This window comes from Haliotis rubra, unplaced genomic scaffold (assembly GCF_003918875.1).
Source record: "Haliotis rubra isolate DU_JTF1 unplaced genomic scaffold, ASM391887v1 Scf261, whole genome shotgun sequence".
Classification (NCBI taxonomy): Eukaryota; Metazoa; Mollusca; class Gastropoda; order Lepetellida; family Haliotidae; genus Haliotis; species Haliotis rubra.
In genome coordinates, this window is record NW_025766681.1 from 1,041,617 (window position 1) to 1,068,869 (window position 27,253).

Here is a 27,253-nt window from a genome sequence, read left to right on the forward strand (position 1 = left end):
GGGTTGTGTACTGTACACTAGGGGTTGTGACAACACTGCACACAAAGTTTACTCCAAGGATTTTACACTCGGTCACAGGTGGGCTCGATCCCTGCACCTCAAGCTCGCTGGATCACTAGCCTGACGCCTTAGACAGCTTGCACTAGCCTAACCCTTAGACAGATTGCACTAGCCTGGCGCCTTAGACAGCTCGCACTAGCCTGGCGCCTTAGACAGCTCGCACTAGACTGACGCATTGGACAGCTCGCCCACTGATAAATGTCAGTCCCAAAATCCCCAAAGTGATTTCTCTTCCTCTTGTCTTTGCAGATTCTTCAGGAGGAGCGTTTCCACTGTATTGAGAAGATCAAGACCATCGGTCAGACGTACATGGCTGCGTCGGGTCTGACGCCCGAGACGCACTTCCCCGACATGAGACACATTATCGCCATATCAGACTACGCCATTGCCATCCGGTCACAGCTGCAGTATGTCAATCAACATTCCTTCAACAACTTCAAGATGAGAGTCGGTGAGAAAGTATTCTATATTCTGATCTAATAATTAAATTCAGTATTCTGGTCTAATAAACTGTAAGTGATTTAGTGGTATTTTTTTGCTAATTCAATGTTAATGTTAATTCAATTTGCATTGCCTATATTTATAAATCTAAAGTATATGATTAATGCTACATAACTGATTTAATTAGTACAGAAATGTTGATGCTGTAACAAGTCACGTGGAGAGAAACGTATTACTTCCAGTCACTTACTTCCCAATTAAAACACACAATGACAACTATAAGCTGTTGGAGGATTTATTGTTACCTGCACCAGGTTCAACCTGTTGCTGAATGTAACTTGCACCATGTGCAACCTGTTGCTGAAACGTAACCTGCACCAGCCATTGTTAAAATGCACCAGTGCAGGTTGGAAATAGCGAAATCGAACCCTGACATAGCTTTGGAAAAAGTAGTACGCGAAATTGATCTGTGTGGTTTCAGCTTTTCTGAAGTTTACCAGCTGTGAAACACTAACCATAATCTCACTAATTTCAAACAATGTTAAACCTTCTTTATACCCAGGCATCAACATGGGGCCTGTTGTGTCTGGTGTCATCGGCGCACGCAAACCTCACTACGACATCTGGGGCAACTCTGTCAACATTGCCAGCAGGATGGACAGCACGGGCGTCCCAGATAAGATTCAGGTGAGACTACAAGAAGTCACATGTAGGGCCATCTGAGGACCCTGAGTGGTACATTCTAGAAGAGAATAGGCTCCAGAAAGTCTGCTGGACGTAAGTGCCGACTTTGTGGAGTAGGTGACCTTTGACTGTTTGGATGCCATCGTACACAGACAGCATGCAGTGTTTGCAATTAATATAGATCTCCTGCTGGTGTGTCGGTCCAAAGAGAATTATTTAGAGGACACTGTGATATAGATGTAATAATTGTAGCATTGTTAGACAATGGTTCCAAGAAATCACAGCAAGCTTGTGGGATTTTAACAAAGTTGTAAACTTCTGTGACCGGATACTGAGTGAGTGAGTGTTTAGTTTACGCCGCACTCAGCAATATTCCACCTATATGGCGGTGGTTTGTAAATAATCGAGTCTAGATCAGACAATCCAGTGATCAACAGTATTAGCATCGATCTGCGCAATTGGGAACCGATGACATGTGCCAACCAAGTCAGCGAGCCTGACAAGCCGATCCCATTAGTTGCCTCTTACGACAAGCATGGGTTACTGAAGGTTCATTCTAACCCGGACCTTCACGGGTCCTGTTTTATGTAGTACAACCACCTTTCTTGTTTGTTCTTAAAAAATATCCTTTGATGATTCCTTTATACCTTTATGCTGATGCAGGTAACACAAGATGTCTACACGTTGCTGTCAGAAAGAGGCTACTCTCTGGAGTGCCGTGGCATTGTCAAGGTCAAGGGCAAAGGAGACATGACGACATACTTCTTGCTAGCGCCGCCCAACCAGACAACAGAAGACACAAAAATATGATTACCTGTACGCAAGGAGTCTTGTATGGTATCATGTTACCAGATGGTCAAGTTATATAAGTTTGGTCATGAAGAGATACAATGATTCAGCTGGAAACAATAACCATTCCTGATCCTGAAGCTGAGTGATGCGTTGCTAGCAGCAGCTGACGAAGCTGGATGTCGTTCCGTTGTTTCAGCTATCCTCAGTATATCTCAGCAATAATGGCAACTTTGTGCTTTTGAATAACTGATGACTCTTCTCCATGCCTGTCAAATATCACCAGTGCTACAAGCGACTTGTCAAATAATGTCAAAAGTTAATCAAAATCGTTGTCAAAGAACATGAACTTGTACATGTGTCCCAGAAATTGAGCCTATCAAAGACCTTACACAGGAATTTGCTGAAACCCTGACAGAGGCTGCCTGGAGCATGTAGATGCATTTATGAAAAACACTGCTGCTTCTTGCAGAAATGACTGTATGTGTGAACAGTACGACAAGTGCCACCCAAGCCATGAATTTAACCGGACACTTGGGCCACTATTCCTAGAAGTACATTGTGTAGAATGACTCTAAGTTGAGAAGTCTTCTGTTACACTTTGAGCAGGTTGTTGACAATAATCAAGTATGTTTTATGTTAAACTTTATTAACAAATGAAATGGACATGCTGACAGTGTGTAGAAAAAAATGTGACGTCACTATAAGCCAGTGGATGCTATGCCAACATGCATGTTTTTGAGCCAGTCATACATGGAGTCATTATATCTGAAAACTGAGAAAGGTATATACACTTGTGTGCAGGATACGCTAAACATGAACAAAACAGGGGCACATATCTACAGCTTCCTGTATTTTTAGTGGTTGTCAAGAGAGTGTTAACAAGAGTTACCATCCTTGAAGTCACATGCTGCCTTGTCATTGTCTGTTCATTTGGACTGTCAACACACTCCATCTGTATTGAATACATATGTATGACTGGTCATTGATTGTAAATTGTGATGGAAAGAAACAACATTCATATGTGTGTTCATATATTTATTGCAGATGTCATTGAAATAATCAGTACAGTTTATTTTATTTTTTTTTGAGTGGTTGGGAGACAGGAGTGGGTTATTGCTTGCATGACTGCCATTTTAACAAAACAAATATTTTTGAAATTGGGAAAAATATGTCCGTGAAGTTGTTTATCATGAAGTGTATCATTCTGCTTCATGTTACAGTGACAGTAGTGTATTGTTTTAGCCTTAGGCAGACGTTTTCACAAAGTATGACACAATTTGTGGCCTTACAAGCAGCTTGTGTATCTGTTGGGGTGATCCTCTGCACAGGTACTGCAAGACTGTTGTGTATGTGTGTAGTACTATGTGCCCAGTGTAAGTGCCTGTGTACAGAGATCTGGATCTGCGGCAGTCTTGTTCACTGAGGACCATGATTCCCAGGCTACCAATGAGACAACACTCAAGATATTCCTGGAATAACATCGGATCTCCTTTTGAAATAGGTGCGATAAGTAATACCTAACCAAAACATGATAGCTGTGCTTGATTGTAAAGGGGTATTTGACAATCTCTGCAAATATCTCCATGAGACACAATGGAATTTTGTTGTGGAGGTATATATTTGTTTGTAATCATTCCTTTTGAGTATGTATTTTTGTACATATTTACCCGAGTTCCATTCTTTCCAATCCCTCAACAGTGACTGTGAAGTGTGTTTTGATAACCATGTACATCTCTGATGAAGAACTGTGATGCCTGCCATCTCCACCTTGTGTCTTGATCACAATTGATCTCATAGTGTGTCTCCCTCCTCTGTTTTAGGGACCAGTCACTAGAGTTACCTCCCTCCTCTGTTTTAGGGACCAGTTACTAGAGTTGCCTCCCCTCCTCTGTTTTAGTGGTCATTCACTAGAGTTACCTCCCCTCCTCTGTTTTAGGGGTCATTCACTAGAGTTACCTCCCTCCTCTGTTTTAGGGACCAGTTTTGTTTTAGGGGTCATTCACTAGAGTTGCCTCCCCTCCTCTGTTTTAGGGGTTATTCACTAGAGTTACCTCCCCTCCTCTGTTTTAGGGGTCATTCACTAGAGTTGCCTCCCATCCTCTGTTTTAGGGGTTATTCACTAGAGTTGCCTCACTTCCTCTCTTAAGGCACAAATCAGTCAAGTTGCCTCCCTTTATCTCTTTCGGGACTATTTCTTTGTCTAGAATTCTTTGTCATTATAGCTTTAAGCACAAATAATTTGAAAATTGAGAGGATGTAGTCTGTGGAAAAGTGATTAATAGGAAACATTGCAGAGAAAAATGTATGTTTTGAAGCAGGAATAAACAAATAGTCTCCATCTTACTTCCAAGAAACCACCCCAAGAAGTATATAGTCGGACCTATAACAAGACAGGAAAACATTCTATGGTTGTGCCTTTACATTACAACTTACTGTGTTGTAGAAATGCATTATGTTTGTGGGATGACTGAGATTCACATTTGGTGCTGTCTAAATGCTATTCCAGCAGAATATAGGCAGTATGTGGCAGGTGAGAAAACTGTACGATCATTGCGCTGATAAGGATTAGCAGATTCTCACAACTCCAGTTTTGATTTTGAAAATTCCCTCACATTCTTTTGTTGTTTTGATGTTGATCTCACGCTGAATGAACTAAATGTTGAATTATGCTGAAGTCAGCAATATTCCAGCTGTGTCACGGTGACCCAGATATACAATTTGGGTCAGACATGACATGTCCAGATAGTGTGCCACACAATATACCATCAGCTTGGGCCTCACTTCTTATCACATTGGCTCTCACAATGAGAATGATAAGCGGAGTCACCAGGTGATCATGGGTGTGTTGCTGTTCTGTCCCCTGTGAAGAAACCATTTGCCTTTTGTCATGATCTCCTGTGAGCTACAGAAGTCATTATGCTGTGTGCAGACTCCGCTACTCAAGTGAATTGTTGCTATATAAGCTGCTTCTAGTTGCTAGTCGAGTTCCTCTGCTCATCAAGCCACCGGACTGTTTATACCTCTGTTAGCTGCTTGTCAAGCATTCTCACTACAGAAACCTTTGATAGCTGCTTGCCAGGCGATCTCACTACTTATACTTCTGCTAGCTGCTTGTCATGCATTCTCACTACAGAAACCTTTGATAGCTGCTTGCCAGGCGATCTCACTACTTATGCTTCTGCTAGATGCTTGTCAATGCATTCTCACTACAGAAACCTTTGATAGCTGCTTGCCAGGCGATCTCACTACTTATACTTCTGCTAGCTCACAAGTATTCTCACTACAGAAACCTTATAGCTGCTTGCCAGGCGATCTCACTACTTATACTTCTGCTAGCTGCTTGTCAAGTATTCTCACTACAGAAACCTTTGATAGCTGCTTGTCAGGTGATCTCACTACTTATACTTCTGCTAGCTGCTTGTCAAGTATTCTCACTACAGAAACCTTTGATAGCTGCTTGTCAGGCGATCTCACTACTTATACTTCTGCTAGCTGCTTGTCAAGTATTCTCACTACAGAAACCTTTGATAGCTGCTTGTCAGGTGATCTCACTACTTATACTTCTGCTAGCTGCTTGTCAAGTATTCTTACTACAGAAACCCTTTGATAGCTGCTTGTCAGGCGATCTCACTACTTATACTTCTGCTAGCTGCTTTTCAAGTATTCTCACTACAGAAACCTTTGATAGCTGCTTGTCAGGCGATCTCACTACTTATACTTCTGCTTGATGCTTGTCAGGCGATCTCACTACTTATACTTCAAAGCGATCTCACTACAAATGCCTCCAATATTTGCTTGTCCAGCGATCTCAATACAGATGTCACTTCTAGAAGCTTGTCAAGCGATCGCGCTACTTATACCTCTGCTAGCTGCTTGAGAAGCGACCTCACTACTTATGACTCTGCTAGCTGCTTGTCAAGCGATCTCACTGCTTTTGTCTCATTTAATATCTCAACCTTACTGAGAGAGATAACAGTGTAATGATGTATTGACCAGGAGAGTCATGCAGAGAATCGACTTTATCAAATCTGATACATTCCTCGAACTGATAACTGACTGTGCCAGGCTGATAATCAGTCCAAGTATCCCGCAGGATGATCTCAAAGTATTGCATATCACAGTGACGGGGACCATCTCAAAACTTGCATCAATGCAACCATACTGGTAACAGTTTGTGCAGTTTTGATGGAAATAGATTCATCATTGTCTCAGATCACATTGATAAATGTTTATGCTGTATTTTGCAGTAAATTATACCTGTTGCCATGAAGAAAATTCCATAACAACAACACAACAGTCATTGTAAACATCCCTTTGTTCAGTCAGGTGCAGGTCCATGGTTAAAATGTAGTCATATGCTAATGTATGCTAATGTATGCTAATTAACCCAAAATTATTATTCTGATTTGTGTCCTTCCAAAACTTTTGGTTTATCGTATTCGCCTGATTAAATGCTCTGGTACAAAATACACCCTCTGACCATCTTTTAGTTTTATTAAACAGCAAACCACCACCCCCATTGTATAACTGCATATGACACTTTCTTCTATATCATGTTTTCATAAGCAGCCCCTTTGGAAATTGCTTGGCATGCCTATTTTGGCAAGCACACAAACATTAAGTTTATTCCTTACCTGTTGACCTATGACCTATGACAAATTTAAGTCATTGTGTATTTAGTTTTAATAAGCACCCCCATTGTACATTTCCAAATAATTGGCATGCTTATTTTGGCAAGTATGGTATATTTTGGACATGTTTTCAACAATTTTGTTCAATAGTGTGCTGTATTTATTCTCTTCGTATGTTCGAATATATGAAAGACAAGGGAAATGATATTAAGCAATATAAAACTCTGGCTGACCTTCAAGCCAGGATGTGTAACATAAACATTACGTCAAGTGGAATTGTTCTGCATGATAAGAAAACATTCATTCCAGCGAACATTATTTTCAGTGTATGTAAATGATGTTTATATATATTACTTTGAAGCTGTTTTCAGTCACAAATAATCAATGATGTCAGTTTTAAAATTGGAAGTTGTGAACATTTCCACTAATTTTCATCTTTTCATTTTATATCATTTTCTGTGCATTTTGATAACATTAATTAATATTTAATGTTTCCTGGTTGTGTCAGCCGTTTTGGGTGAATTTTAAGTCATCAGTCATTGTCAGTCCTTGCCAATGTAGATGAAAAGTGGGGTGGTAGCTAATATTTCAAACAGACTACTTCTCACAGTTTCAACATATATTCAACATATATACAGTAGAGCAAAAACTGTTCTCAGTCATTGTACATTTCCAATTTTGGGAGATTTTTATGCTTTGTTTATCATTCAGAATTTGTTTCAACAGGAGCTGTAAAACTTTTACAGTTTCTTAAAACTTTGCCTTTACAAATTTTAGTTTTAATGATCTTACAAAAATGGTTGCCTCGGTAACATTTGGTGCTTTGTTGATGATGAATATGATTGTTATTATTCATCTAGTCAATCAAATTATTGATACTTTACAAGGATGAGTAGGATCTGATCAATGATATTTACTCACGTGTATACGCAGTGTATACTATAACATGTGGTGTGGTATGTATTGTTTATACCACACTTAGCACGTATGTTATGTCATTACTCGTATATATCAGTTTGTTATAGCACTTTGTTGGTGTAAATCATGTAAATATCACTCCCATTTCATATGTTGTACAGTATATATATATATATATATATATAATGTTACATGTATGTGTATTGAATGTTGTGTATTTCATTTATGGTGTTTATTTCATTATACCGCCTGTTGTATATTTTGTATTAATCACACATTGTTTTTTTCATGTTTCTTTCATGTATCTTTTCCTTGGGGATCTGATCAAACATTTGAAATTATCCATATATTGCATGTGTTGTTTCAAAGTAGAAATTCACGCCAAAGACCGGGTTCGAATCCCCACATGGGTACAACGTGTGAAGCCCATTTCTGGTGTCCCCCGCCATAATGTTGCTGGAATATTGCTAAAAGCGGCGTAAAACCAAACTCAGTCAGTCAGTCAAAGTAGAAATGATACCAGCTTAAAATAGTCTGCTTGAAATGTTCAAAATACATTTGCTGGCACAGACATCCATATTGCCACAAGTTATCCTCTCTCCTGCCAGAAATGAATGGTTTGAATACAAATTGTGGGTTTGTCAGCTCTCTACTCAGGTCATCGGTTTCACCATTGTGGTAAAGGTGTTTGACCTGCGTCTCCTCTCTCTGCAACGTCAAGCTGGTAGAGATGACTCACTCACCCATTCACTCATCTCACCCAACTCACGCAACTCACACGCTCTCACACACTCACTCACTCACTCTCACATTTTCGCGTTCATTCTGATAAATCTGTTTTCCAGTTTCCAGACTTATTTTTTTTACATGAACACACAGCTCATTTCGGGAAGTGGTCAAATGTGACAAATGTTATGTTTGGGATTACTCTTTCTCAGTAAAGTACAGATTCTAGTACTTTTGTTGGTTTGAGTTCCACCTGGGATTCGAACCCACACCCTCAGAGTCAGGCTCCTTATCACCAGCACACAAAGTTAGCCATCTAACCCACTCAGCCGCCATGGCGGTGGAAGATCCTAAATCTCAACATGGAACATTTAAGTCTACACTGTGTCATGTTGCGTTGTCAGCATGTTTGTGACTTCATGTCTCTCAGGAAATAGAAATAATCGCAATTTACACATCCAGCATCTTGTTCCTAGATTACCAGGTTCCCAGCTGCTATGGTGAGTTGCCTTCCTTAAAGATGCTGTTTTCCCAGTATAAATCCTAGATTTTTGCTGATTATGATTTTCAATTAGGGACTATTCAGGAAATGTTTAAATTTGAACGTGACTTTTTTTCCATATCATTTAGAAATGCACATCAAATTCTGTAATATAGAACAACTGTTGTTATATATTTACACAACTGTTGTTCGGATTGTGGTTGTGCTATCTGTAGTTGTTAGGATAATCTGTTTCTCTTGTATATTTGTATAAATAAAGTACACTGTGATATGGAGTTGCATTCTATTTAATTAATCTGTCAGAGTGAGTGAGTGATTTTTAGTGTTTTGCCGCTTTTAGAAAGATTTCAGCAATATCATGGCGGGGTACACTAGAAATGGGCTTCACACATTGTACCCATGTGGGGAATCGAACCCGGGTCTTTGGCGTGCCAAGTGAACACTTTATCCTCGAGGCTACCCCACCGCCCCCTAGGGATTCTGTAAGCATGATAAATCTGTAAATCTGTAAAACTGTAAGGCCAGCATCATTTCAGGTTTGTCTGACCCAATGATATAACGGAAACAAGTTTCAAAACAGTATTAAACCAAACTCACTCATCCACTCACGCATTCACACACTCACTCACGCACTCACCCACCCACCCACCCACCCACTCACTCACTCACTCACTCACTCACTCACCCACCCACTCACCCACTCCTGTTAAGTTCAGTTTGACACATCTATCTCTTGTTCTGACATGGCTTAATTTCTCCAGCTGTGTTGCCTGTCACCAGATCAGCTGTATGTTGATGTACCTGAAATGACTAACTCTCAGAAGCCAGGTTTTGGATCAACTCTGTCCCTGTGTCTTCATGATAAAATGCCTTATTGATATGAAATTTGTGATATTACAGAAATCAGTGTTCATAATATTTGTGGTTTTGCCTTTAGTCTTTGAATGCATCTTCCAGGCATTGTGTTGCACCGATATTCTGAGTGGCCGATTCCATGTTTACTATAAACACTCCCCACAGAGATTCTGGGTCAGAATTAATTCCCACCAACCTCTGCTTTCTTTACGAGGCTACTTAAAGGGTAAGGTTACATGAAAATTAACCTTTTGTGTCTTGCACCTTTCCAGCATAAAAAGTGTTTGTCAAGTAGTTTCATAGCCAACACAGTACAGATATCAGAAGTAACTAATTTACTTTTGGTGTCATATCGATTCATATTTTGCACATTTACTGAGAGTTCTATGTCCACAATAAATACACCATGGCTTATGTCCCTTGCAAATGACGTCATTTGTGCCAAACTGATAAACAAATGACGTTATTAGACCTTATTAGACCCATTTCACTTGGTGCAGGTATAGGTGTGGTTCTTGTGTCTTGACACGCAGCCTCAGGTATAGGTGTGGTTCTTGTGTCTTGACGTGCAGCCTCAGGTATAGGTGTGGTTCTTGTGTCTTGACGCGCAGCCTCAGGTATAGGTGTGGTTCTTGTGTCTTGACATGCAACCTCAGGTATAGGTCTTGTGTCTTGACCCGCAGCCTCAGGTATAGGTGTGGTTCTTGTGTCTTGACACACAGCCTCAGGTATAGGTGTGGTTCTTGTGTCTTGACATGCAACCTCAGGTATAGGTGTGGTCTTGTGTCTTGACACGCAGCCTCAGGTATAGGTGTGGTTCTTGTGTCTTGACATGCAGCCTCAGGTATAGGTGTGGTTCTTGTGTCTTGACATGCAGCCTCAGGTATAGGTGTGGTTCTTGTGTCTTGACAAGCAGCCTCAGGTATAGGTGTGGTTCTTGTGTCTTGACAAGCAGCCTCAGGTATAGGTGTGGTTCTTGTGTCTTGACGCGTCGTAGCCTCAGGTATAGGTGTGGTTCTTGTGTCTTGACGCGCAGCCTCAGGTATAGGTGTGGTTCTTGTGTCTTGACACACAGCCTCAGGTATAGGTGTGGTTCTTGTGTCTTGACATGCAGCCTCAGGTATAAGTGTGGTTCTTGTGTCTTGACGCGCAGCCTCAAACTCACTAATCACTCTTATCACACCCACCTTCACTCACGCACACTAAAACACTTCTACCAACTCCCACCACACCCCTCTCTCTCTGTCACTCACTCACTCACTCCAGAAAAAATGCAGTAGTTTTTATAAACATTTCTCTGGCGTTGCGGTGGAAATTGTTTTGTATTTCTCAAAACAAATTCTGAAATGTTCTGTCTCAAACAAAATTCACAGGATAGATTGTGGACCATTTCATCCAGATTGTGTTTAAGTAGAGAAGGATGCATTTGAAGGTTAAAGGTGTAAATGTCTGACCCTGAGGTTTGACTGAGATTTCCCTGTTGATGGACAACAAGACAAGATGCTGATTAAGATGATCTTATTGACTGTTACATGTTATTTGTTACATCATGGTATCTTTATGACCAAGTGTTGTGAAGTTTTGTAAAAAAGATTAAGTTTCGAATAAATTATGATATGCTAATTTTTGCTTTTCCGTCTTGTGTACAGTACACCCTTATATGAAGTATGATTAGCTCGCTCGCTTGCTCACTCACTCACTTACTGTGTAAACCCTTGAATGAGATCGGATTAATTCAGTCACAGAATTGTACAGATGTCACTAATGTGTGGTGACAGTGTTCTCAGCTAAGTGACCGCCTCCGTGGTGTAGTGGTTAGAGCGTCCACCCGGAGAGCGGAAGGTCGCGGGTTCGATCAAATACCGCGTCATACCAAAAGACGTTAAAATATGGTACTTGTTGGTCCCTGCCTGGCGCTCGGCATTAATGGGTACAACAAGGACTGGTCGGCTCAGAGTCAGTATAATGTGTCTGAGTGGGGTATTCATGCTTAACTGCGGCATGGTATTTCAGTGGGCTCGCACTATAAAATCAGCTTCAGTCTGGGCTAGTACAAGCAGCCGCGCATACACATACACACGCATGCACGTCGTCATATGAGCGAAATATTCTCAAGCACAACGTTAAACCCAAGTTCACCTCACCTCACTCTGAGCTAAGTTAGTTTTAGCTACCTGCAAACAGATTGAAGACGCTCTGTGGATGTACATTGAGGTTGTATTATTGATCATATTTGTATCAGATTTGGATCATATCATTTGGATCATGTCAGTGGAGTTCGTGAGACTGATATCCCACGCAGTGACCTTTGGTCCTGTAAGATAGCCTGTCACCCTGATGGCTGTGACAAGACTAATAGTGTAGAATGTGTATGGCAAGATGGATGCATCCAGTTAGGGTCCATCTCAAAAGCTGAGAAATATTAAAATGAAAATCAAAAATAGGATAATAAATTGCTGATACTTCCAAAACTTAATTGATCCATGTGTTTGCAATGCTAAAAAAACTACATGAGTCGACAAATTTTGAATATGTATGATGACTTTACGTGACCTGCACCCTTTTGTCCTGAAAGTTTATTAAATGACCATTGAAACTCTCATGCAAATGAAGTGTGCACCCCCCACCCCACCCTCCCCCTTTCTCAAAACGCTGTGTCCGCCCCTGAAAAGATCAAGATCACCCCTGCTATCCCAGTTAACATCTGGAGGCTTCACTGGATTATGAAGGAAGGAAAAGATGCAGTTGAGTTTTGATACAAACCCTTGCTAAATATTGTAATGGCTGCAGTGAATATTGTTGTGTTTGGCTGTGGCCGGATGGGGAGTGTACACTTGACAACCCTGGCTGGGTTGACCGGGGTGAGGATCAAGTGGGTGGTTGATGAAGCAGGCGTCCACCCCAGGGTCCAGCAGGTGCTTGAATCCCTCCGACTGCAGACCACAAACATTGCTGACATCGCAGACATTGACACAGTCCTGGGAGACAAGGAGTGAGTGTGATGTCAGGTGTCCAGGTGGGGGATGTTTCAAATGAGTAAAGTTTGCTTTTTCGCTTGTTCAACAACTTGCTAAACAAAAATCTACCTAGTGGCAACCTGTTAATAACTTCAGTCTGGACCATAAAAAGTGGTGATTAAAAATATGAGCAACAAGCTTATCATCTGGACCAGAACGTACATAACTGCAGCCCAGCTCATTTCAGGTATCCATCTTAAGCTTATAATGAATGTAAAACATCTGATAAAATGAATTCATGAATAATAAACTGAAAAATGTTTTTAAATTATTTGGGCTGTTTTCTTTGTCCTCTGGTGCAATGTGACTAAACCTGTTTGCTTCCAAGGGTGACGAGTGTGGTGATCTGTACCCCTGCCTCAACCCACGAGTCCCTGATACAGGCTGCACTAAAGGCAGGTATGTCACACACTAGACCCAGGTATGTCACACACTAGACCCAGGTATGTCACACACTAGACCCAGGTATGTCACACACTAGACCCAGGTATGTCACACACTGGACACAGGTATGTCACACACTGGACACAGGTATGTCACACAGGTATGTCACACACTGAACACATGTATGTCACACATGTATGTCACACAGCTATGTCACACACTGGACCCAGGTATGTCACACACTGAACACATGTATGTCACACACTAGACCCAGGTATGTCACACAGCTATGTCACACACTGGACCCAGGTATGTCACACACTGGACACAGGTATGTCACACACTGGACACAGGTATGTCACACACTGGACACAGGTATGTCACACACTGGACACATGTATGTCACACACTGGACACAGGTATGTCACACACTGAACACAGGTATGTCACACACTGGACCCAGGTATGTCACACACTGAACACAGGTATGTCACACTGAACACATGTATGTCACACACTGGACACAGGTATGTCACACACTGGACACATGTATGTCACACACTGGACACATGTATATCACACATTGGACACAGGTATGTCACACACTGAACACAGGTATGTCACACAGGTATGTCACACAGGTATGTCACACACTGAACACATGTATGTCACACACTGAACACATGTATGTCACACATGTATGTCACACAGCTATGTCACACACTGGACAGAGGTATGTCACACACTGAACACATGTATGTCACACACTGAACACATGTATGTCACACACTGAACACAGGTATGTCACACACTGAACACATGTATGTCACACACTGAACACATGTATGTCACACACTGAACACAGGTATGTCACACACTGGACCCAGGTATGTCACACACTGAACACAGGTATGTCACACTGAACACATGTATGTCACACACTGGACACAGGTATGTCACACACTGAACACATGTATGTCACACACTGGACACATGTATGTCACACACTGGACACATGTATGTCACACACTGGACACATGTATGTCACACACTGAACACATGTATGTCACACACTGGACACATGTATGTCACACACTGGACACATGTATGTCACACACTGGACACAGGTATGTCACACACTGAACACATGTATGTCACACACTGGACCCAGGTATGTCACACACTGGACCCAGGTATGTCACACACTGAACACATGTATGTCACACACTGGACCCAGGTATGTCACAGGTATGTCACACACAGGTATGTCACACACTGGACACATGTATGTCACACACTGGACCCAGGTATGTCACACACTGAACACAGGTATGTCACACACTGGACCCAGGTATGTCACACTGTACTCAGGTATGTCACACACTGAGCATAGGTACATCAAACACTGAACACAGGTATGACACACTGAACACAAATATGACATACATGGAACACATGTATGTCACACACTGAACACAGGTATGACACACACTGAACATGGATATGACACAATGAACACAGGTATGACACACACTGAACACAGGTATGACACACACTGGACACAGGTATGACACACTGAACACAAATATGACACACATGGAACACAGGTATGTAACACACTGAACGCAGGTATGTCACTTACTGAACACAGGTATGACACACACTGAACACAGGTATGACACACACTGAACACAGGTATGACACACTGGACACAAATATGACACACGAAACACGCATGTAACACTGAACGCAGGTATGTCACTCACTGAACACAGGTATGACACGCACTGGACACAGGTATGACACATACTGAACACAGGTATGACACACACTGGACACACTGTTATCACACATAAGACAGGTATATTGTTAAGTTCCATATATATTACATATATCTGTGTTCAAGGAAAGCATGTGTTCTGTGAGAAGCCCATCGGTCTGAGCAGTGATAGTGTGACGTCCAGCTACCGACTCGCAGCTGAGAAGGGCCTGACACTGTACTGTGGCTTCCAGAGGTGAGATATAGCTGTGTGTAGCCTGTATAGTAGAACATCCAGCTACCGACTCACAGCTGAGAAGGGCCTGACACTGTACTGTGGCTTCCAGAGGTGAGATATGGCTGTGTGTAGCCTGTATAGTAGAACATCCAGCTACCGACTCACAGCTGAGAAGGGCCTGACACTGTACTGTGGCTTCCAGAGGTGAGATATGGCTGTGTGTAGCCTGTATAGTAGAACATCCAGCTACCGACTCACAGCTGAGAAGGGCCTGACACTGTACTGTGGCTTCCAGAGGTGAGATATGGCTGTGTGTAGCCTGTATAGTAGAACATCCAGCTACCGACTCGCAGCTGAGAAGGGCCTGACACTGTACTGTGGCTTCCAGAGGTGAGATATGGCTGTGTGTAGCCTGTATAGTAGAACATCCAGCTACCGACTCGCAGCTGAGAAGGGCCTGACACTGTACTGTGGCTTCCAGAGGTGAGATATGGCTGTGTGTAGCCTGTATAGTAGAACATCCAGCTACCGACTCGCAGCTGAGAAGGGCCTGACACTGTACTGTGGCTTCCAGAGGTGAGATATGGCTGTGTGTAGCCTGTATAGTAGAACATCCAGCTACCGACTCGCAGCTGAGAAGGGCCTGACACTGTACTGTGGCTTCCAGAGGTGAGATATGGCTGTGTGTAGCCTGCCCCAGAAATATCATAGGTTTGAATGCTTCTTTGGTCTATTTTTTGTTCAACGTTCACAACAATGCCAGTATGTGTTTTCTATCCATATTCAGTGTTCAGGCCATTGTAGATAAAATAGTGTAGTATTAATTCCATCTTGTTCTCCATAATTGCTGATGAAAGGATGATTGTGTTGCAAATTAATTACTCTTCCAAATCGGTCAACTCACTATTTCATGTTTCAAGTTCCCTAATATTTAGAACAAATTGTATTATTTTCTATCTTCGACATCACAAGAGAATGTGTACCGCAGAAAACTCTGTTGTATATTAACTGTGATATGTTATCCCCCTGCTCTTCCATATCAGTTAGTGCGGTGGGGTAGCCTAATGGTTAAAGCGTTGGCTCGTCACGCCGAAGGCCAGGGTTCGAATCCCCACATGGGTACAATGTGTGAAGCCCATTTCTGGTGTCCCCCGCCGTGATATTGCTGGAATATTGCTAAAAGCGGCGTAAAACCAAACTCAGTCAGTCCATATCAGTTATATATTTCACAATAGCTTTATTCTAGCAGTATGTTCAATGTCCCAGAGAGTGAAAGCAGTAAAAAGTACTCATTAAGGGATTTACAATACATCTTCCAACAGACGAAAGGATGCAGATTTCAGTCAAGTATGCACCAAGATCAGACAGGGTGTCATTGGCACGCTACGCTTAATCAAGGTCACGTCGAGAGATGGCCCATCCCATAATACGGCGGACTTCCTCAAACACTCAGGTATGGGATATACCTCCTCCCCTGTTCACTCTTTCTCTGCCTTCCCTGCATCTACCATCATACCTTCATGAATGGTGATCGTACTTGCATCAACAGACGAACCAGACATTATCAGACGAGTGTGTTTTAATATGATAAGTTATGATAATACAAGTGGTAATATTGTCCTGTAGGTAGATTCCCAATACCTAATACTTGTCACATGAATAAGTTTGGGATGAGGTGTGGCGCACAATGTGTGCTCACTTACTCACTCACTCATTCTGTCTCTCACTCATTCTCTCTCTCTCACTCATTCTCTCTCTCTCTCTCTCTCTCTCATTCTCTCTCTCTCTCCCTCATTCTCTCTCTCACTCTCACTCTCACTCTTTCTCTCTCTCACTCATCTCTCTCTCTCTCTCACTCATTCACTCTCTCTCACTCATTCTGTCTCTCTCACTCTCCCTCATTCTCACTCATTCTGTCTCTCTCACTCTCACTCATTCTCTCTCTCATTCTCTCTCACTCTCACTCACTCATCTCTCTCTCTCTCTCTCTCCCTCATTCTCTCTCTCTCTCTCTCTCACTCATTCTGTCTCTCTCACTCTCACTCATTCTCTCTCTCTCTCCCCCATTCTCTCTCTCTCTCCTCATTCTGTCTCTCTCACTCTCACTCATTCTTTCTCTCTCATTCTCTCTCTCACTCACTCATTCTCTCTCTCATTCTCTCTCTCACTCATTCTCTCTCTCACTCATTCTCTCTCTGACTCATTCTGTCTCTCTCTCTCTCATTCTCTCTCTCTCTCACTCATTCTCTCTTTCTCTCTCACTCATTCTGTCTCTCTCTCTCTCTCTCTCTCTCTCTCTCTCTCTCTCACTCATTCTGTCTCTCTCTCACTCTCCCTCATTCTCTCTCTCTTTCTCATTCTGTGTCTCTCTCACTCATTCTCTCTCACTCATTCTGTCTCTTTCTCACTCTCCCTCATTCTCTCTCTCTCATTCTCTCTCTCACTCTCACTCATTCTCTCTCTGTGACTCATTCTGTGTCTCTCTCTCTCACTCATTCTCTCTCTCTGACTCATTCTGTCTCTCTCTCTCTCACTCATTCTCTCTCTCTCACTCTCTCTCTCTCACTTCTCTCTCTGTGACTCATCTCTCTCTCTCTCTCTCTCTCTCTCTCTCACTCATTCTCTCTCTCTCACTCATTCTGTCTGTCTCTCTCTCTCACTCATTCTGTCTCTCTCTCACTCATTCTCTCTCTCTCTCACTCATTCTGTCTGTCTCTCTCTCTCACTCATTCTCTCACTCTCTCACTCATTCTGTCTCTCTCTCTCTCACTCATTCTCTCACTCTCTCACTCATTCTGTCTCTCTCTCTCTCTCTCACTCATTCTCTCTCTCTCTCTGTTACTCTTCAGGTGGACTATTTCTGGACAGCTGCGTCCACGACTTGGATGTTGTGTGCTGGTTGGCTGGGGAACGCCCCCTGACTTTAGTTGCGTATGGCCACGCCCATGAAGAGATGTTTGCGGAGTGCCAGGATGTAGACATGACTTCTATCATGGTCAAATTCCCCAGCGGTACCATAGCAACCATAGACAACTCCCGGATTGGAGCAGAGTATGGCTACGACCAGAGGCTTGAGGTACAATATGACTGTTGTCGTGTGCAAACACAGTATCTTTACCAGCTGATTCAAAGTTATACATTTCATCTGTCAAGCCATGGCAGTTTGACAGTATGAAGGATGTCAGATGTTGATATGTTGGGTTGCCATGGAAACCATTTACACAGACATCTGACCAGAGGCTGGGCGTATGGATATATATTGCCATGGAGACCATCATAGCAGCAATATTTAGACTAACATACAGTCTCTGAAATGAACATATTTTACAGAAAAAACAATTCTTAAATTGTCTTAGTAAAAATATAATGAAGAGAAGCCCAAATCTTATATATAGACTTGCATGACTACAGCCATATAGTAAATGTAATTTAATCCAACATTGAGCCATTGTAGTCCTACTATGGTCCAAATGTATGCTACAAAACTGTTAATAATTTTTGAACACATTGTACAATTCTAACTGCATTCTAAGCATTTGTTCATGAAGCTCTGTCAAAAATGATCATACAAGTTGTTTATGAAAAAGGTGGGCATAACCTGCCCTACTAGTTTCACCTGTTGCAAACACATGCAAAGGCAAGGCAATTCTTCATCTGAACAAATACGGTGAGTAAGTGAGTGAGTGTGGTTTTCCGCCGTCTTTAGCAATATTTCAGGTATATCACACCAAGCAACGCAGAAATGGGCTTCACACTTGTACAAATGTGGGAAACGAAACTGGGTCTTCAGCTATTAGGCTACCCCACTGCCCCATTAAACACAGGAAATTAAGGCTGAAGGGGTCGTGTCGGCACAGGTACTACAGATATGTACCCCAGGTACGTTTCTGTATACAGACATGTACCCTAAACAAAGTGAAAATACAGAAACGTACCCGGTACCCTAAACGACGGACGAGTCCATATTCTGCGACCCAATACCGAAACCGTATGTAGTTATTCCCGTTCAGCTGATTGCGAGTGGTGTACGTTGTGCACCGTGAAATATTCGTTATACTGTGTATGCTCTTATATAACGCAATCAAATGCATCTAATACAACAGTATGACAGTTCCGATCAAGAAAACTCCACAATGCAGAATGGTATCATCCTAGGGTACATTTCTGTATTCTGATTATGGCCAGGGTACATTTCTGTATACAGAAACGTACCTGGGGTACACATATGTAGTACCCGTGCCGACGACCCTTTCAGCGAAATTAAGGTACCAGATAAAATAGGAAATTGCTACTGAGATCCTTTTTGTGACTGATGTGTCAAGTTAGGAAACGTCTCTCACATTTTGTTTTCAGTAAGTTAACGGCATGGGGGCATTATCTGTCTTTCCCTATGACCTGTCAATCCTTTACTTGGCATTTGACTTCTGTTTGTAACTGAAGGGATGAGGTTGAAAATACGATGTCTGCCACTTTTGATGATTTCGTTCACTTTGTTTTGTTGAAACAGCTTGCTTAAACATCTTGACAGTGAGTTATGATCTACAGCATTGTAGAAATTCAGAATACTGCAGATTTGTCGTACCTGTCATAGAGTAAACCATTTCAATAAGTTTCTGTAAAACTTCATATATTCAAACAACATAATTGTTTCAATATATATCCAAAGTGCACCTAAATTTTATCCCCTTTGGCTGTTTAATGTATTCAGCAGTCATTCAGTGTAGCCCTCTTATCATAAACCCCCCCTCCGGGCAGGACCCTTAATTCTTACTGCTATCAGTAAATGCCAATTAACACCTCTCTACGTCCGCGGATCTTACTATAACGTGATGTATAAAACCTGACTGACATGGTCACTCGAAAAGATCAGTCAGAGATGAGGCGAGGAGACGGGCCAAGATCATCGACAGAAGCGGATAAGTCGACGATGAAGAATTATCACCGTCGGACTTCTGAAAGTGTGTATGTGACAGAGCGGGTCCCGATCTGCGTTCTGTCACGTGATTTACATCTTATGTACGATTTCTACCATTATTATCCAACCACAATAGACATGGCTGCTCCTGTCTTCAACTCTACTGCTGACTTTGTCTTCTATTTAGTGTCCCCCATCCTGAACTACCAACCGAGAGTAACCCGACGAACGCTCTTGGACACACCAATAAAAGTTATAAAAACCCAAACTTTTAAACAAATATTAGAACATACAAGTTTATACAGTGAAGCCTCGTTAATCCGGACGGTTGCGTTTCTCAGCAAATTCGTCCGGATTGCGAATAGTCCAGACTGAATCAAGACCCAAGTTCAAGCAAGAGCTTCTTCCTTTACTATTACAAAAACGACACGAATCTGGATAAAATAAATAACTTTGATTGTCTTTAAGAATCGTCTCCTCAGGACGAACTAGGAAGTCCCCGAGTGTGGGACTTCCATCAATGTATACAGGCAATGATGGAGTATGTGTAACTTCATGTAATACCTTAATATCAAGAATATTGAAATAAAACATTCTTCAGCTGTGGAAAATATGAGCTTTTGGGGTGCATTTTATAGGGCTGGTCCTTGTGAACAGCACCTGCAGCATGAGTTGCATGAAACACAGGGAGAACACCGTACCATCTCCGATATCAGGTTGCGTTTTTGAGACCATTTTCTGGGTTCCATTCTGAGTTTGGGAAGGAATGTCTTTGCTTAGGTAAAGTTGGACATGTTGTAAAAAATATACAATCAAAACATTAAATGAGTTTACAGTTATTCGTTTCTGCGATGGAAAATTCCAAACTGATGTTTCTTTTGCCGCTTAGTATATATAGATCTCAAACTATGTGTACATTGTACTCCGGCAGGTACTGGGCTCTTCGGGGATGTTAAAGATCGAGAATCCCCGGACCAGTAACGTACAACAGTGGGGCGATGTCGGGACGGTGCTCGCTCCAATGATCCACGACGGAGTACAGCGATACCTGGCAGCTTACAGGAAGGAGATGGGCCACTTCATTGACATTGTTAAAGGTGATACCAAGTTTTACTGTAAATGGGCTCAGAACATATTTTGTGAGGAAAATTTTCCTATTTATGTGTTTTGATCATGATGTAATACTGTGTTTATCATGAATACACAATGTAATTTAGAAAGTGGTCAAATGTAACATGTTATATTTGACATTACACATTCTCAGTACAGACTCTTTTAGTCCCATCCGATATTCTACCCATACTCTCAGAGGTGAGGTGAGGTGAAATTGGGTTTAACGTCGTGCTTGAGAATATTTTCGCTCATATGACGACGTGCATGCGTGTGTATGTGTAGGTGCGGCTGCTTGTACTAGCCCAGACTGAAGCTGGTTTTATGGTGCTAGCCCACTGAGATACCATGCCGCAGTGAAGCATGAATACCCCACTCAGACACATTATACTGACTTCGAGCCGACCAGTCCTTGTTGTACCCATTAGTGCCGTGTGCCAGGCAGGGACCAACAAGTACCATATTTTAACGTCTTTTGGTATGACGCGGTCGGGGATCGAACCCGCAACCTTCCGCTCTCCGGGCAGACGCTTTAACCACTACACCACGGAGGCGGTTCACACTCTCAGAGGGAAGCAACTATTGGCTAGCATACGAAATAAGCGATCAAACCCACTCAGCCACCACGGCTTCAGCTCATCACTACAATACTTCAGCTCATCACTACAAAACTTCAGCTCGGATCACTGACCCAATGTAGCTACATACGAAGAAGTTCTTATCTTTTGACCTGGGTGCCATTGTACAAGCGATTTTAGCGCTAAGGTGACCGTAACTCCCATACCTTAATATAGACTAAGGTAGTCTTAGCGTTCAGGTTGTTTTGTACAAAGGCACCCTGATAGAAATATATATCTGTGACTGTTATAGGTGAGAGAGAGTGTGACATGACTGCTGAGAGTGTCATCACAGTCAGCCAGATGGTGGAACTCTGCCAGGAGTCTCTCCACGCTGGGGGCTCTCACTGCCTCTGCCGCAGCTCCAAATATAGGCTCCACAGACAGCTCCATGTGCAGGCTCCACACGCTGGCTAATTATAATCTTGATCGGATGTGATAAACAGATATTAATTTTGTCATGTCATTATTGTTTTCACTGTTATTAAGAAACGGTCAATAAAACATCAACCTCATTTGTTAATTGTTCCATATCAAGCAGTGTCAGACATGTAAGTATGGAAACTCACTCTGGATGGATTTTATGCCACTGATCCACTTAGATGAAGCTAATTATGAGTGAGTGAGTTAGACTTAAACCAATAGTATTTCAGTTATACCTACACCTACATTTGGAGGATAGCCCACAGCAAAGCAGCTGAAGAATGATTTCAACTCTAACGCCTTTGAGTGGCATTTAGAGTGAGTGAGTGAGTTTGGTTTTACGTCGCTTTCAGCAATATTCCAGCAACATCACGGCGGGGTACATCAGAAATTGGCATCACACATTGTACCCATGTGGGGAAGCGAACCCGGGTCTTCGGCATGACGAGTGAACTCTTTAACCACTAGGCTACTCCACCACCCCGAGTGGCATTTAGAAGTTGGCGGGACTCGCTTTATAACGGTGTTAGCATCTACACGGAAATATCGCTTACATTAACAAAGAAGTTGTATATATCCATACAACTTTCCCCGTTGTTGATTTCACCTTTGATGAAACCTCAGAGCAAAGTTTGGGTGATAATCAAGGTGGATTCAAACCCATGATCACTGGATCCAGGATTCGGCTCCTCGGACCATTGGGCCACCAGTGTCAGTGTTTAAGGTAAGAGAGATTTCCAAGTTGGTGGAGATTGATCATTCCTGCAGGTTCTTGTCATAGACTAGATTCAACACAGGACATCAAATGGTCCTGCAGAGGAAGAACATATTCTGGACAGGACATCTAATTGTCCTAGCAGAGGAAGAACATATTCTGGACAGGACACCTAACTGTCCTAGCAGAGGAAGAAAAGATTCAACACAGGACATCTAATTGTCCCAGCAGAGGAAGAACAGATTCAACACAGGACACCTAACTGTCCTAGCAGAGGAAGAAAAGATTCAACACAGGACATCTAATTATCCTAGCAGAGGAAGAACACACAAAGCCAAGTTTATTTATAAAAATAAGATTTATTGACAAATGCATACATGGTTCATAAATGCCAGCAAGTACGTAAGCATACAGAAACAATGACGGCAAGATCGTCATCAATCTAACTTTAAAAAGAACATATATAGAATAAAGTTCACAAACATGGACGATAGTTTCTGTAATACATATTTGTAAGAAATAAGATATTCAAATTGAAAATTTCTTCCAGAAAGTCTTATTGCTACAATGTAGGGCTCCCCTACAGACAACAAACACTGAGGAAATGTTCACACTAGCGAACCTCAGTTGTGAAGAAATACATAAAATGATCACCAAAAGAAACTACAGCCTGTATACATTGATTAAACATGATAAAATACCTGCATCCTCAACTAACCAATGTCCATCTCAACACTCAACAAAACACGAACTTCGTGGTTGTCAAAACTGACTTTGGTGTGGATGAGATAAATAACCTTGATTAGTGAGAATGATACATTTGATATCTCGTGTTATATTGATGGAATGCTTCTGATGACTGACAAAAAAATTCACAGATCTATTAACAGTATCAACAGTGTTTCTGGAAGAAAACTATGTTTATCAACGTTCTCCGGATAACACGTAAAATTGTTAGTAGATATTTGTGTTGTTGAAAACACTGATTCTGTAATCCATGGGTGTAACTCACAACTATATCTTAAAGTTCTACTATCAGATAAACTACAGTAGGTCAAATGGAAATTGATAAGAATTGTCAACAATTGCTGTGAACTGGATACTCGTTTCGTCTCAACTTTAGGAACTGGGAGTGAACTGATGCCTGATTAAAACTTCACAACTGGTAGGGTATATTTCTACAACTTCACACAAATAATACCAGTGACAACTGCATGACTTAAACTTTGTTACATTGATAAGTCTAGAATGCTTATATTTCTTGTATTATGGATACACTGATCTGATTTTTCCTTGATTAAACAATGAATAAAAAATAAAACATTAGGATCATGTTTTTTTAACATTTCTGCTGATTACAATTTTCGAAATAAAATGCTGTTATTACAACAGCCCCTCAGTTTGTTCGCTACAGCAGTGTAGCAGGATATCGGCTGTAGAACATTTCGTTGATAATATGTTTGTCAGGGAGTTGGTTTTAGTACTATACAACAGGTGATAGTGACACACAGCCACTGTCAAGAGGACACAACTCTAGGTAAAATAAAATACATCTCACAACCATGTACACAAACTGACAGGTTCGTGAATGAGCTCAATCTAAGAAGCAAACACATATTTCTTTCGCAACATTAAAAGCGATTGGGAACTTAAAATTTGACATCATATGGACCATCCAGCAATGTGATAAAACAGGTTAAATTTGAAGAATTGTAAAAAACCCACAAAATATGCAAGATTAGTTTTGAAAGAGTAACAATACGGGATGTTTGGGAGAAGTTTCAGAGCGAGTGAGTTTGGTTTTACGCCGCTTTTAGCAATATTCCAGCAACATCACGGCAGGGGACATCAGAAATGGGCTTTGCACAATGTACCCTTGTGGGGATTCGAACCCAGGTCTTCGGCGTGAGGAGCCAATGCTTTAACCACTAGACTTCCCCACCGCCCCTGAAGTTTCAGAACAATATTTGATAAGATTAAATAGAACACACCACAAGCACAATCACCTAAATAACAGCTAACTGTCAAGCAGTGCTCTGTGTCACTTGCAGGTGCTCTGAAGGTCACAGGTCATTCTGAAGGTCACGCTGACATGAGGTCAGTCTGATACAGAGAAGGCTCAGAGGTCGACAGATTCTTGCTTCTTCACCTATTTACGTTACAATGCTCTAGATTATACATCACACTACAAATTAATACGACTATATGATCAGTGAAATGACAAACCCAATGAATTTGATTATCTGACTTTAGGAATTAGGAGTATGAGCTATTGGAGGAACGCCAACAGGAACCGACCACTGGATACTCTGGAGGGGGGTGGGGTCGGGTGTTTTCTTAAAAGATGGTTTGTTACGGAGAATCTTGATAAAAATATTTTGGATACAAATTTTCCAAATAATGTTTGCTGGACATCCACAGTTTCTGAAGAAAAGGTTTAAAACCTTTTTGGCTCATCTTTCAGTCTTGAACAAGTATGTAACCACCCCTCCTCCCCTAATGAAAAATAGTTCGGTCCTTAGTTGTTTCATGTTTCCATCCTCACATCTGAAATTCAAATGCAGATGTCTGCACAGGATGTTTATTTACATATTTAAACCATGATTACAAATGAAGTGCAAAGTTTGCAGAACTACCAGCCGGCATAGAAAAGGACAGAACTAAACCCTTGACCTCATACTGCTCAGAATTCCTTTATGCTCATTAAGGGCTGGTAAAGCTACAAGAAAGGCCCCTATAAATGGCAATGCAAATATACAGATGGTAAATGCCTTGAAAGCATATTGGCGAGAAAATTTCTGACACAAAGAGTGTGAGCAGCCTGAGGTCAAGGTCACTACAAGCTAACTAAACACAGACACTACGCTAAGCTGTACATGTGGAGAGCATATCTCAAGCGAGCCACTCGTGTAAGGCAGCACAATAATACAAAATACAAATAAAAAAGGTCAAGGTCACGACATTGGCAGGAGGGATCCAGCTGAGGCCTCTGGAAGCACCATCGTCACTGTGCTCAGGAGAACACCAAAATTCAGGTCGTCAGCCAATGACTGAGACCGGAATGTTTGGGCTTGTCAAGGTTTATGGAGCACACAAGCACCAAGGCTCCTCAACTGAAGGAGCTCCAACACTGCACACATTAACACAGTGTTCTGTGAAGCATAGGATGAAAATGTCACGTCAGCAGCATCTGTCACTGCAGAGTGAGTGAGTACGGTATGATCCCCTCCAGTTGGGTTGAAATTGTTTGAACTGTAAGTCATTAAGTGAGATCACAACAGTAAACAAATTGTTTAAAATAGGCCAAAAATTGGACTGAATGTTTTCTGCCAAGTCAACAATATTCAAGCTGCGTTATGGCAGATGTAAATGATCAAGTCTGGACAAGACAATCTTGACTTGTGTCACATCACAGGCCACATCTTTCTGTGAATCTATGAGAGGACAACATTTGTGATTCAATAAACGTCCACTTTGACCAGGTCTACATTTAATGCTCCCCTTTCAAAAGGGTTGCAATAATGATTACTCAAGGACATCATGTTCACCTTCATGTCCAGAATGTCTACATCAGCTCCCCTCCTATTGGGCCGATGTATTACATGAGGACATCGTGTCCACCAAAAGTTTGCAAGCAATGCTATTGCTCCATTCCTAGAGAGCTGCAGTCAGTATTTGACAAGGACATCGTGTCTACAGACACTGCTCCTGCAGTGTGTATTAAAGCCAGGGATGAGACCACAGCTGATACAAACCCCCTGCCTCTGTCGGAATCCTCTATATACAGCACCCCTAAAACCCACACTATAATGAGGTCATTCTGCACATCTGGGCAGTAGGGTGAAGAGTGAGTTGACTTTACACTGCTTCACATGAAGCATCAGAAGAAGCACAGTTTGTCCAATGTATAGCTTTTACACATTTTATACATTTTGGAGAAAATCTAGAAATCTGCAAATACATTAACTGTATGGCTATCGCAACTAAGGTTAAGTGGGTGAGTATGCTTTTACATTGCTTTTAGCAATATTCCAGTGATATCACGGCAGGAGACACCCGAAATGGGCTTCACCCCTGACGAGTGAATGGCTTAATCACAATGCTATCCCAATGCCCCCTACTAAGGCTGAAACTCTTCTTGGAAGGTACAAGTTCATAAAGGGACACTTATTTCTACTAACAGACCAATTTGAAGCTAAATTAAAAAAACCCAAAACAACCTAACTGTTCTCACTCCATCATCCTGCTCTGCCCAGACGTGACAAGGATTCCTCCACATTGGGAAACTCAACCAATAAATAAACAAAGGAATGCAAGGAATTAGCTTCATGGATGTGACACCTACGCAGTCTAGCACACCGAGGAATGGATAGAACACTCAGATCTACAAACATGCATGGACTACCCCTAAAACCGGGGAGATATTTACAGTATAACACGGAATACAGTCTGATACACACTACACA

The 27,253-nt window shown here is 41.8% G+C and overlaps 2 protein-coding genes and 2 long non-coding RNA genes across 4 annotated transcripts in view; all 4 read left to right on the plus strand.

Annotated features, from left to right (window-relative positions):
* The window catches only part of LOC124280152 (adenylate cyclase type 5-like), a 92,572-nt gene extending 87,347 nt beyond the window's left edge, over positions 1-5,225 (plus strand). Inside the window, exons 18-20 of the mRNA XM_046716038.1 lie at positions 310-511; positions 1,064-1,188; positions 1,849-5,225. Of these exons, the coding sequence (XP_046571994.1) occupies positions 310-511; positions 1,064-1,188; positions 1,849-1,995 (474 nt within the window). The 3' untranslated portion in view covers positions 1,996-5,225. The remainder of the gene's footprint in view (positions 1-309; positions 512-1,063; positions 1,189-1,848) is intronic.
* A 58-nt stretch (positions 5,226-5,283) lies between these two features.
* Positions 5,284-6,515, plus strand: LOC124280180. Its single transcript, XR_006899598.1, has 3 exons — positions 5,284-5,324; positions 5,364-5,558; positions 5,599-6,515. It is a non-coding gene; the product is annotated as an uncharacterized LOC124280180 (long non-coding RNA).
* Positions 6,516-12,369: 5,854 nt separating this feature from the next.
* LOC124280182 (uncharacterized oxidoreductase YrbE-like) lies at positions 12,370-22,164 on the plus strand. The gene is made up of 7 exons (XM_046716080.1): positions 12,370-12,601; positions 12,955-13,025; positions 14,917-15,025; positions 16,330-16,460; positions 17,857-18,083; positions 20,854-21,019; positions 21,903-22,164. The coding sequence occupies exons 1-7, from the start codon at positions 12,390-12,392 to the stop codon at positions 22,064-22,066; spliced, it is 1,080 nt and encodes a 359-aa protein (XP_046572036.1). The 5' UTR covers positions 12,370-12,389; the 3' UTR covers positions 22,067-22,164.
* Positions 22,165-24,493: 2,329 nt separating this feature from the next.
* LOC124280184 lies at positions 24,494-25,212 on the plus strand. The gene is made up of 2 exons (XR_006899600.1): positions 24,494-24,565; positions 24,741-25,212. It is a non-coding gene; the product is annotated as an uncharacterized LOC124280184 (long non-coding RNA).
* The last annotated feature ends 2,041 nt before the right edge of the window (positions 25,213-27,253 follow it).

What these genes read in the sequence shown, in the direction of transcription:
- LOC124280182 (XM_046716080.1), top strand. Translation starts at nt 12,390, where the DNA reads ATGGCTGCAGTGAATATTGTTGTGTTTGGCTGTGGCCGGATGGGGAGT. An exon ending in ACAGTCCTGGGAGACAAGGA is followed by an intron (nt 12,602 to 12,954) that starts GTGAGTGTGATG and finishes TTTGCTTCCAAG; the next exon opens with GGTGACGAGTGTGGTGATCT. An exon ending in GGACTTCCTCAAACACTCAG is followed by an intron (nt 16,461 to 17,856) that starts GTATGGGATATA and finishes GTTACTCTTCAG; the next exon opens with GTGGACTATTTCTGGACAGC.